Genomic DNA, 13,052 nt, shown 5'->3' on the forward strand with positions numbered 1-13,052 from the left:
ATTTTATTTTTCTAATCAAAAATTTGCTTGAAATTTACAATTTGTGGTCTCTTGTGCCATGAACTTCTCATTGGTGTGCTCCCCCCTCCCCACCCCCAAGTGTAGGGTCTTCAGATAAGCAGATATGGACCTGGACCTACAAGTGTTATTGAAAATAAACAATTATTACTTTTGCTGAGTGAAAGAGGTATTGCGATTACAAAAGATTTTGATTTTCAGATTTTAATGCAAATCATTTTTAGTTGCAAAAAAAGAGACCTTAAAGTAATTAATAACTCATATCAAATTAAATGGAACCTTGGACTTTTGAGGCTCAGATTTTCAAAACTCATACTGATTTTACTATAAAAATTTCATTTTTATTTGCGAGTTAAAACACTATTTTAAAGAATGGATTCGAAAAATTGAGAAAGAAATCTTACTTTCATCTCTTTCATTGCGCAAAACAATTCGTTCCTCATGACCATCTCTTTCAGGAAGTTTTTTATGCTGAAAACAAAATTAAAAATTCTTCAACATATTTTAAGGCTAAAAATTCATCTTTTAACATTAAAGGAAAAAATAAATCAAACATTCAATTTTTAATGGAAAAATCTTGATAGAAATCTTGATTTTCAAATCAGTTATAGAAAGTAAATAAATCAGTTATAGTATATAAGAAAATTCTACATGCTAAATTAAATATTTTACATTGATATAATATTTTTTTTCTATTATACAAAGTTCACAGGAAGCAAGAGCATACAATGAAACTTCCTAGCGATAGTGACTGATGAACCTAATAAGGGGAAAGGAGGGGAACTTTTTCTAGGTCACTTGTTTAATATCCTTAAATAGTATTATAGATCTTAATTTCAGTAAGTAGTGTTGATCTAAAGCAGTAAGTAGTGTCAATCTAAAAAATCAAGTTTTAACTAGTCAGGTGACTTTGGAAAATTTTATGTTATTGGTGGGGAACTATGACTGTCTAAAAATAGATTTTTTACTTGTTAAGTTAAAATGGATGTATTTATCTACATTCAGTTAATCATCACCAAATTTTTTGAATGTATGGTGAAAGACTGCAGATAATCTGCATGCATTGTGTATAATTCCCTGCGGATAATCAATTGTTTAATGTATGTGATTTGACACACACACGTATGTTTTTCTAAAAATCCAGGCAAGGATGAAAAACACAGATCCCCCCCCCCTCCTTCATGAAATCTGGGGCATGTGTCTGATATATAAAGAAGGAAAGAGCTTTCGAGTGAACCTTCAAAAGGAATAGAAATGCTTGTTTGTTTTTGTGTTCAATTTTCCTCCAAGGATCTCACAGGTATGTTTTCATGTTCAATTTTCCTCCAACGCTCTCGGGGAGGGTAGCAAGTTATTGGGACCTTCCCTCTTACTAAACAGAAAGGACCTTGTGAACTTAACAGGGTTCATACTCTATTTGGATGAAAAAATTCCATGTCTTTTCCAGAACCTTTTCATGACTTCATGAAAATTTTCATGATCTTATTACGTGAAGAGAATAGTACTATTTAATATCAAACTTGCCTTTTTTTTCTTTTTTTGGAAATGAGCATTAGCTAAACTTCTTTGTGAATGCCATTACCCGATTGAAAAAATATCAGTGCACACCTAAAAAACTGAATAATTCTTACCTGTTTTCATCATATAAGTTTAAGTTAAGTAAAACTACAGTGAATGATGCTTAAATGTCGACAATTTTTTTATAAACAGGCAGAATGATAATGATTAGGGAAAAGGTTGAATGAATCATTACTAAGTTTCAATAAATTTGCTTCAAAAGTTGCCTTTTAGTGTCAACTTGATAATTTTTTGGTTCTTTAAAATAAAGCCACATTCTTTAGTAAATTCATGTTTGTAAACCAGATATTTATTTTTAAAAAAATAAAAACATTTCATAGTAAATAAATCTTTTGATTTAAATGTACGTGTTTACTTATTTGTACATTTTCAAATGCATATAAATTAATAGGTTCAGAGAAATTCCAGAACATGTTTGAATAATGACACTGAACGTATATTGGGCGCTACTGTTTTTGAGCACTAGAATTCCCCTATTTCTGTGTTTTATCGCATGACTAAAGATTGTCCAAAACCTTCAACAAATTGAGATAAACTCTGATAAATTTTAAAATAAAGATTTAGGAGTGATGGAAACTAACTTGGATGCAATGTTTTCTAAAATCATTCAATTTTCCAGTTTAAATAGCTTTCATGGTGCAATACTAAATCACTCAAGATTTCTAATACTCTTTTTAGCTACTGCTACTTTTTCCCAGAACATTTTTCCATGACTGAAAATAAATTTCCATGACTTAGACTGAAAATTTCAATTTTCCATGACTTTTCCAGGTCTGAAATTTGCTTATTTTCTTTTCATGACTTTCCAGAATTTCCATGACCCGCGTACGAACCCTGACTTAAGGACTGGTTCTCCCATTGAGAAAGTATTGGTCCCTGGTTTACCTTTTTCATTTTGGTGTTGTTTCCATGTTCTTGCTTTTTGCAATTTCCAATTTATTTTGATTGTTTATTCATGAATATGTTTGTACTGTTTTTGTTTCTAGCAGCTTTGCGTGGGCATTTCAGTACACTTTAGTGTTTATTCTTTCATTTTTCTTTCAATTTCTTTGAATTTATACTTAAACTGTTCTTATAATCTATCTCATGTTTTAAATGTGTGTATATGTATATATATGTGAATGTGTGTATGTGTTTAAACTCTTTTTGAAATAGAAATATCAGATTTGCACTTTGTTCCTTTGAAATTAATATAAGTTTGAATAAAAACTAAGAGTTTCTTTTTTCTTTTGATATTCTACTCAGCAGTAAATCCTGGCAAACTGTGACTCTTATACAGCTATCAAAAATGTGTTTGAAGTAAGTTAAAAATGTCCATATGAACAGCATTTCAAAACTCTCAATGTAATAATACAAACTTTTACACAGTCGAATTAATTTTTAATTATCCCCATGAAATTTCCATACATACTGCATTCATCTGATGATTTTAGAATATCTAGCCTGAAACTTATCCATTGCTCAATCTACAGGCATAGGTTTGATATTTTTATGCTTATATTTGCATTTATTTCTTAGAATTTTCAACATTAGCATTTAGTATTGATATATTCGAATAGAAAGAACCATTATATATCATAATAATTATGAAGCATCAACTTTCTAAAACAAATTTTTGCACTTAAAAATAATTTGTATGTGTTGCAATGTGACCGTATGGTTACGCCCGCAACATGTACAATCAATAATTCTTGAATTAAAACTTTTTAGAGAGTTGATACTTCATATTAGGATGCATACTGATTCTTTGTATTTGAATAGATCAATATTAAAAGCCTCAGTTTTATTCCGAGAATAAAGTGCAAATATATACTTAAAAATGTCTAATTTGTTAAAATGGATTCAGCCCCGATTCAATCAATTTTATACTCTCAAATGTAACTATTACACCGCTGTACTAATTTTGAAACTGACGCTGTGTAGGGGGTTCACGAGAAACAGAAAAAATCGGTATGGAGCGAAAATGTTTTTGAACCTCTGATTTAGAGCATAATTTTGTCCACAGCTCTTTAGTGTAAGTTAAAATGTTTTGCAACTTAGCTTTAAATTTATTAGTCTTCTTTTTATATACAATACTTTTGAAGCTTAATTTTACAATATTTTTATTACGGACTGCAACTCTTCGAGAAAAAAACTACATAGTTTTTTTCTACCTCAAGTGAAATCAAGATAAACTCCAAAATTTGTTCTCGCATAAAATATTCATAAATTGCCCTTTTTCACTTTTTAATGCAAAACCTCCTTCCCTTCCTTCATAATAACATCCAGGGCCGCGCTGTCTCCAGTGGTACTCTCATACTCCATATACGCCGTATACTCAAACATTTTTTAGACACATAGCGAATGCCCTCAAGCTCCAACATTTTTCATATTATGACATATTATCATATGATTGCACACACATGTTGTGCATAGCTGATTACTGGGAGTATACCCTCAGAAAATTTGATGGGAACATCACTGGCCGTCTCTATGTTCAACGTTGTGTGGCACACGACGGCGCCAGAATCAAAAAGACGCCGAGCTCTACCAAACAAAAATGCTCCAAGAGGGGGGGGGGGGGGAATCTCCAACCAAAAAAATAAAATTGAACCTTTTCATTTTTCTATAAAAGTAGCGGTGAAATTATACTACTCATTAATACAAGCGAGCCTCCTTGCTGCCTATCTATAAGAAAAAAATATTTGCCTTGTTGTATCTGAATATGTTATTCAAAAGCATAATCCTTTACACTGAAAACACATAATGCTAATTAATTAGCATTTTTCTTTGTATGTGAAGCCATGTTATTTTGGTATGTCTATAATTTCACAAGGTTGAGCATACGAAGCGGCACCAGAAATTTGCTATTCCTGATTTTGGTTTTTGCAGTGAATAAGTTTTATTGTAATTTGTGCAATATGTCTTTCTGTGATTTTTAACTATTGTTTGGGGTAACTTCACTGCATCATGTTATTATACATTAAAAACAAGGTAAGCACATTTGCATATTATTTACTTGTGTGCAATATGCATGAATTGTAAACAATAATTTGGATCAACTTTTTAGTTCTGAAAAGTAACAACTTGACCATAATTACTCAATTCCTCCATCCCTTTTTTCTTCAACTATTTGTGCATTAAATTAAAGAAAGAGCTTTGGACAATGTGTTGGTTTTAGATATTAAATTCAATGCCTTTCTGACGATTCGTACTTTCGAACCATTCGTTTTACCAGTAAGTTTCAGTTTCAAATTTTTAGGTGAAATATCCTCTACAATATTATCCTTCAATTCAGAAATATAATCAGTACCCTCCTGTTCCGTTGCACAACCAGAAAGGGGGATGGGTCCACAGGGCACCCCTCTGGTGCACCGCCCCGTGCCCCCTCCCCTCCAGAATGCTTAGTTGAATGTTTTTCAAAAATGTTTACCATTGAAGGGGGAAAAAACGCGTCTTTGGAAAACAAGTGATTTCAAAAAAGAAAAAATAATGATGTTGGGGTAAAACTTTAACTTCTTTTAAAAAGAAATCCTTGAACTAAAAATTCTCAATAATTTCAGCAAATTGGTCAACTACTCCCTCTCCGTCCTATTTCTTTTCTTTTTTTCTTATTATTTTTCTTTTTTCTAGTTTGCCTGAAAAAAAAAGTTTTCAAAATGCTACTTCACCGAATTCCCCCCCCCCCCCCACCCACCCTCCCGGCCAAAAGCATTACGAATCATCCCAAAATTTGTTTCCAGACCTTAAACTTGACAAAATTTCGCGAAAGCTCCTAAATACGAAACAACATTGCTTGAAACTCCATTCTAAAATCACTTAAAATTGCATTTTTAGTGTTTCTATTTCGAAAGATTGCCAGCTATAATATTACCAAATATGGTCTTATAATCACGTTTTTACAACTTCAATTTCAGAAAATGTTCGGGCACGGGCCTCCGAACCTCCTTCCTTAAATATCATCAAAAGTTAGGTTTTTCAAACATGAATTACGAAAAATTTAAGTTAGAATGGCCTCTGAACCACTTCCAATATCATAGAGTATTGCTTAAGTTTTTAGGACTTTAATTTTGAAACATTTTCCAGGGGGGGGGGGGCTGCAGAATTCCCTTCTTGTAAAAATCTTCAAAGTTGTCAACAATTGCGTTTTCAATTTCGAAAAATTGGAGGGGAGAAAAGGAGGGAATTAATTTCTATCTGTTTTTCAAGAAAAAACACGATCGGGTAGAATCTCAGAGTTCCATCTCTTATACTAACATCAATAAATATGGCCTATAATCGTATTTTAAGGATTCAACTTCTATATACTTCTGTGGAGTCGCTTGTACCTCCCCCCCCCCCTCCCCCATAACACCACCTAAGACCGTCAAAATTTGCGTTTTTCAAAATACAAGTTTCAAAATTTTTTCCGGGGAGAATCCCTGGACTCCTTTTACTAAAAGAGAGATTTTTTTCAATTTGTGCCCCCCCCCCAAAAAAAAAACTATTTTCTAGTTGCGGCTTTTGCTCCTGCAGTCATGTTTTGACAGGCATAAAAGTTTTATTAATTGTTCATCACTTAGAGATTAGATAAATATTCAAAGTGGCTTTAACTTAGATATTAAAATATTTTCTTCCACCACAAAACGCATTATTAGCATATCAGAGGAGCTGCTGAACTCGGAAAATTTCGAGAAATGAAGTAAACATTTACAACACATTGTGAAATTAAATATTCACACAATATTTTTTGCATAAATTTATTTCCAAACGTATTTTTTTTTCATTTCATATATGTCTAGAAAACCCACCTCCAGGTGCTAACTATATTTTCCTCGAATGCCAGAGCATAAAGGCGCTCAAAAGACATTTGCACAATGGCACCGATCAGGCTTGGCGCAACCCTGATAACATCAAAAGAAAGAATTCATGCATAAAAATGAGTTTTGGCTTATATATATATAAAAAAAATTGGCATAAATTAAGACTATTAACCAATACTATTGAAGTCTAGCAACTGTGACCCCTCCCCAACCACCTTTTCAATTTGAATTCCACAAAACATCATAGGAGTGGGTGGGTCATTTCTGAGGGGTTTTTAGAAAAAATTCCCTAAAAATCAGACAGATGCTCACTTTTATTAGCTTCCAGTTAAAAATGTAAATAGTTTGAAATGTAAACAATAAGAGTACAACACACAATAGATAAAGTTTAAATCGATTTAAGAGGAACTTTCTTCTTCTGCAAAAATGGGATTTCAGTAAATGAAAATTTTAGGATATTCTGGACAAAGTTCAAAATATTAGGATTTTCAGAAGTTAAAAAAAAAAGAATTTTTGGAAAGGAAGGACAATTTTGGCTCCTAATTAGTTTTCCGAATTTTCAATTAAAATGGATGATCATAATATTATACTACCCAATGGGATTAAAAGCAAGAACTAAGTACAGTTGATATTACCTTTATGATTACTTTCCTTTTCAATTGATTAGGAGAAGGCATCTGTGTACCATCTCTTTCAATTGGTTGCGTCAAAAGAGAATCTGGAAAAGAGAAAAAGTTCCATTAAATATAAAAATATAAAAAAAAATGGAAATGTAATGCTTTGCCTCCCTAAAATTAGAAATATGTAAGCAGCATGCACAACTTTATAATTGAGTTTTACTTAATTTCAAGAATTTGAATACATAACAATTTGGTTGCTCGACGAAACAAACTATCTTAATAGATTCTGTGGGTTCTTGTTAATTCCAAAATTGCTAATTCTGAATGAATGCTGAAATTCATTCTAATTTTTTAATGAACTATCATCAATCAAAAGAAAATGAGAACAATAGGGGGTGAAGAAGACGGAGAAAGAGTTTTCTTTTTCTTTCAAAAATAGCACAAACTGAAAAATCTATAACGGGGAAACAAGTTACTCAGTTACATAGAAAATCATTTTAATGCTATTAAACCCCGAAAAAATTTCTGTTCATAGTGAGATTTTATTCACGGAAGAATTTGATAAAAGATACTTGTTTCCAGAAGACTCTACTATTGCAAAGATTGTTAAATAATACCAAGTAAAAGAAATAGATTGCTTATGAAGTATAATAAAAAATGCAATTACATGGAGAACAAGAATTTAAAAAAAAAAAATATCATTGTAGGTTTCTACAATGCTTTTAAAAACTGCAGTATAAATAAGCATAAAATACCTCCAAAAACTTCAATAAAAGCGGCGGCCATATTTCGTTGCTGAGGCAGAGTTGCATGGTTTTCAATTGAAAGTATTACTGGATATCTGAAGAAAACCATTAAAATAAAATAAGACATTCTATCCCGGATAAAATACCACAAAATTTTGCGAAAACAAACAAGCTTTATATGCATGTCGCTATCTCAAAGCAACATTAAGACATCTAATCCCAGGAATGACACTAAGATATCGTACTGTTGCTCTGAGGCAACGATGTAACTTAATTGAATTTTAAATAGTTTAAAAGGAAAACATAAGAAAAAAAGTTTTAAAACATATCTTTTGCAGAGCAATTTTTTCCATAAAAATCAAACTGCTGATATGCAGCAAAATTTGCCAATTTGACATGTTAAAGAAAAGAAATATATTTCTAAAATTAGATTTTAAAATGCTTGTGATCATATTCAAAATTTTAATCTCTAATCACTTCAATTACATTCACTTTTTATACACATCATTGTGCAGAAGTTTTATTAATAGATTATTTAAGGGTAAATGTTTAGTATGGGAGAAATGCAAATGATGTTGAAGTTGAAAGACCATCATCAATGCTCAGTTATGCCCATTGACAGACATTTCACTTCTGGACCAATATGACTTTATATGAAAAATTATCATATAAGCTTTGCGCTACAATATGATTAAAGTGAAAAAACAACATAAATAAAGCACAAATATTCAAGAAGATACAGCATATAGCTATTTCAAGGCTACAATGGAGCCTCTTCATCAGTGCAGAAAGCTCACCAACACAACCAAAAGTTGCGAGAGAACTGAACTCTCGCAACTTTTGGTTGTGTTGGTGAGCTTTCTGCACTGATGAAGAGGCTCCATTGTAGCCTTGAAATAGCTATATGCTGTATCTTCTCCAATATTTGTGCTTTATTTATGTTGTTTTTTTCACTTTAATCACAATATGACTTTGGTGTTACATTTTCAAGATTGAACATTGGAGATCCAAGTTTAATTCTAATTACAGAAATATACCATTCTCATATATATAATAGCGAATTCACTGATCAAGTAACACTGATGTCACCAACAATGAAATTCGCACCATGGCATGATAATTTGCTAATATTTTTTGGTAATATTTGACATGCAGGGAAATGCTTTATTTTGAAAAGAATGAACTGCATGTGGTAACTTAACTGTTTTACTGGTTATTTTACTGGAGTTAGGGTTAAAATATCTCCAAACAGGCAATTGCTTCATTCAAATGTAGAAGCAATTTTCACCCATCATACTTTGACGGGCGATTTTCTAGTGATTATTAAAAAACAAAATTTACTCACTCTGATGTGACAAATGCATGTTCTTTAATTGTTTTAATGCAGTCGATGAACTTTACTTTAGTTGTTAATGTATGACCGTGATACACATACGGCATTCCATCTGGACCGTCCCAGCAGTCCACTATAAAAATGAAAAAAAAAATGGCAGATAAACTTGTTGAAAATGGCATCAAACATATTGCTACAATATGATTAGATAATCAAAATCATTTTAGTCAAAGTTAAAATAAAATTTTCAATAGTTATGAGTTGTGCATGAACAAACGGATCTAAAATACCAACTCCTTAAAACGAATGGCACAATATGGTCCCCTCAAGAATGAATGACCATTCCTTTGAACAGTTAGAGGTTAGGAATTTGGAACATAATACTGATGTGCTGATGAATCATCATTAATTGGTAATTGGTCACTTAGTGAATTATTCATAATAGACAGGGAAAATTTTTTTCAAATACTATTTAATAACTTTTGAATCTTTAAATATTCTTTGCACAATAAAACACAATGAATAAATTTATTAACACATGAATGTAATTTTCTGCAAAATAAGCATAACGTGTAGAATGAAAGTAGTTTAAAATAAAGACAAAAAATATAAAATTTGAGCAAAACTTAAACAAATATTGAAATTAATCCTCACATCTGACATTCACGTAACACTATTATGACAAATTAAATCCAAGTACTTTTAAACTACCAAACTTTAAGGTACCAAGTATTTCAGGATTGTCAGGATATAAAAATTGCTGATTTCACAAACATTTCCCCCTACACAAAATGCTTCATTTTATTTTTGATTATCATTAGATTTACTTATTAGATTTAACTTATCATTAGATTTTTAAACATTTCACATTCATGCTTTAAGTTTTTTTTTACAAAAACTGATGGTTGAAGCAATGCTAATTTTGTAAAAATATGGTTTTTCAATGTTGCAGCATGCTTCATATGTCAATACTTTTTTCCATGTCCTATCTTTCAACTTTGTGTCTAAAGGTTACTTTATAAATTTTATGAAGATAAAAGTCTTGGATTAAGTGGTTACTAAACAAAAAACATAGCTACTAAGTTATAAGTGTCTGCTGAATACAGGCAACTAACTAAATATAATCAGTAAATTATCAGTATTGAGTGCTAATAAGCACGAAACTGCAGTCATCGGCTGGAAATGACTGAGCTGGCGGTGTATTTCACGTATTTTGCTTTAGCCCTGGCTAATGAGCGGTTAATTTACTGATTATACCTTGCCTGCGTTCAATCTTCGAGTTGAACCGAACCATTGCTTCGGTCACTCGTCTGGTCTGCTAATTCTATATTAGCTACCAGTTTGTTTCGCACTCTTGGCTTCCATAAGAGGTTTTCCATCTCCAGCTCAGTCACTTTCCTATGCTGGACTGATGAGTGCTAATAAGCACGAAACTGCAGTCCTCGGCTGGAAATGACTGAGCTGGCGGTGTATTTCACAAACTAACTAAATATCTTAATTTTTCACACATGTCCAATTAACATGTAACTTTATCAACAATAATAGCAAAATTTGCTCACGGAAATTGAATGAAAGCTAGAAATATTATTCTGAAAATATATATATATTTAAAACGGTAATGGAGAAATTGCAGTATTTAATATCATCATGATCATTAGTTGGCCCATCATCAAAAGCAGATTAATCGGTAAACGGTCAATTTGCTTATTGTCGCATCCCTAGTATAAATAGGTGAATATACGGTAAGTGATTTTTTTATGTCCCCAAAGAAAAAGTCATCTATTTCATTTAATATTGTTTCACTAGTTGCCGTTATGTTTGAGTTTGTAAAGATGAAGACCAGAGATTGTTTAAATTTTTTTCAGTTTCATAGGCACCAGTGGAAAATTGTCAGGGGAGCAACACTATTGGCAGAGTTATCTATGTTATGCTCTTAATTTTTTTCTCTTTTTCCTTATTTATCTGATATAGTTTCACTTTTCCTTTCTCTTCTAATTCAGAATTTTTATACGGATCAATTTTACTTTCTTGGTAAAGTAATATTTCAGCTTCACGCTTTTTTCCAATCTACTTCTCCCTGTTTTCTTTTTTTTAATGTCCATCATGATATATGAGTTGGAATGAGCAAGTAGAACAAAAAACATAAAGCTTTATTTATAATCGTAAGATAGATCCTGTCAAAAAACATCACACAATCTTTTTACTAGAACTTAAATGTAATCCATGATGTCTGCACACAATAAACATTTCATTGTAAAAAATTACATTTATGTAATGATAAAATAGAAAAACATTTACATACCAGGTTAAATACTGCAACGACTGGAGCAAGCACACTTTGTGACACTTATAACGAGAACTGATGCAATATTACTTGAATTTTGATCGAAATAGTTAGCTAGCTTTTAACTTTAGTCTGTATTACGCAGATTATTTGTGGTTAAGGAGATCTTACAGCAGTTTTAATGTTGAAATTCAGTCTTTCAATTTTGCCAGGTGAAGGTGACACTCTTCTTCTGCGACGTAAAAAATCACTATTTTTTTGCATAGTAATAAATACTAGTGTTCGTCCTGAGGTCGAAATTCAACCATATTCATAAATGAATATTTGAGAAAACTTGTATGAATTTAAATATTTGCAACATTTTTTTTTTCTACTCCTACTCATGTTTACTCCATATCAGGAAACATACAGTTTTTATAAGTACACACAATACCAAACAGTAACAATTTATTCTAATTTTGCTTTTCGTCTGTTAATCTCAAAATAAATGGATGAAAGGGGATATTTTGGTAATGGGGTAGCGTTTCCAAAATTTTAAAAGTATTTTTTTCAGAAAGAGCATGGTTTAAAACATGGGTTTTAACCACTTTTTAAATAATTTGATAAATATTAATATTTTTTAACACTTATTTTAATCGGTGTGAAAATTGTTATTCATTTTTTACGCTTCTGCGCATGGCATCATAAGCGATTAAATGCCATTCACTTATGCCATTAGCACACATTGAAAATTATCATAACTTGGAAACACGGTTGACATCAAAGCGTTAACAATTAGAGCAGCAATGGAGTAGCCCGCCAAAGTACATCACTTGTAACGTCATAAAGACCATGCCTTATTTTCAAAATTGGACATTTAACAAATTTAATAATAAAATAACTGTTGGAAAAATAAAAGTCTTTTCTGGCTCCAATTTATTTATTTATATTTTGCTTATTCGATCAATTTCAGTGACTAAAAGTAGTACTTTTGACTGAAGGAAACAACTCCATTGAAAAATTAGTGTGGTCGTCAAATTCTTGGCTAGAATAATTTTATTTTGGATACTATGTTGCTTTGTGCTAAGCCTATGCAAATAGGTATTTCCCTACTCGTTTACGTATGTAAAGGAAAAACATTTTTCGCGCTGGCATTGGAAACAAAAAATTTCACGCCAATGGATAAAAATCGCCAATTATCCAATTTTCGAAATCTTCCCGTATGAAATGAAGCATCAAAACTCAGTTTATATGTAAAACTTCTGTGTGAACAATATTACTTATAAAGCGTCTACTATTATTGAATAAGTTGGTTCTTCGTCATTAGAAATATTAATTTCCAAGAAACAAATGAACAAACTCTACTCGTGGCAACATATAACTGTCCATTCGAAAACACTGGATGCCGCAATAAAAATACAATTATTAAAAAAAGACGTCTTTGTGATTTGTTTATGGTTAAGGGCGGGGCATAACTGATGTCACCCTTTTCAACATTTTCGACACCCTCCCCCCTTTGTCACAAAGTTTCGCACTTCACAATACCCCCTCTTCCCTTTGTCACATGTCAAGCTGTTTTTCATAAACGTTCCTATTAAAGAAAGGCTTGTTGTCATGTTCTTCTCATTGTTTGTCCCTCTTGTCGTTTTTTGCTCTCCCTCGTCACAAACTTACTATTTCGTGAACCCCACCTTAAAGAGGGGCTTCATTCAT

The 13,052-nt window shown here is 31.7% G+C and overlaps 1 protein-coding gene across 1 annotated transcript in view; it reads right to left on the reverse strand.

The window, feature by feature from the left end:
* LOC129232353 (1-phosphatidylinositol 4,5-bisphosphate phosphodiesterase gamma-1-like) overlaps positions 1 to 13,052 on the reverse strand; it is a gene marked incomplete at both ends in the record, with an annotated part of 52,053 nt that overhangs the window by 27,116 nt on the left and 11,885 nt on the right. The window contains 4 exons of the mRNA XM_054866502.1: positions 423 to 489; positions 7,013 to 7,095; positions 7,753 to 7,838; positions 9,089 to 9,209. Coding sequence (XP_054722477.1) covers positions 423 to 489; positions 7,013 to 7,095; positions 7,753 to 7,838; positions 9,089 to 9,209 — 357 coding nt within the window. The remainder of the gene's footprint in view (positions 1 to 422; positions 490 to 7,012; positions 7,096 to 7,752; positions 7,839 to 9,088; positions 9,210 to 13,052) is intronic.

Source organism: Uloborus diversus, unplaced genomic scaffold (assembly GCF_026930045.1).
Source record: "Uloborus diversus isolate 005 unplaced genomic scaffold, Udiv.v.3.1 scaffold_1190, whole genome shotgun sequence".
Taxonomy (NCBI): Eukaryota; Metazoa; Arthropoda; class Arachnida; order Araneae; family Uloboridae; genus Uloborus; species Uloborus diversus.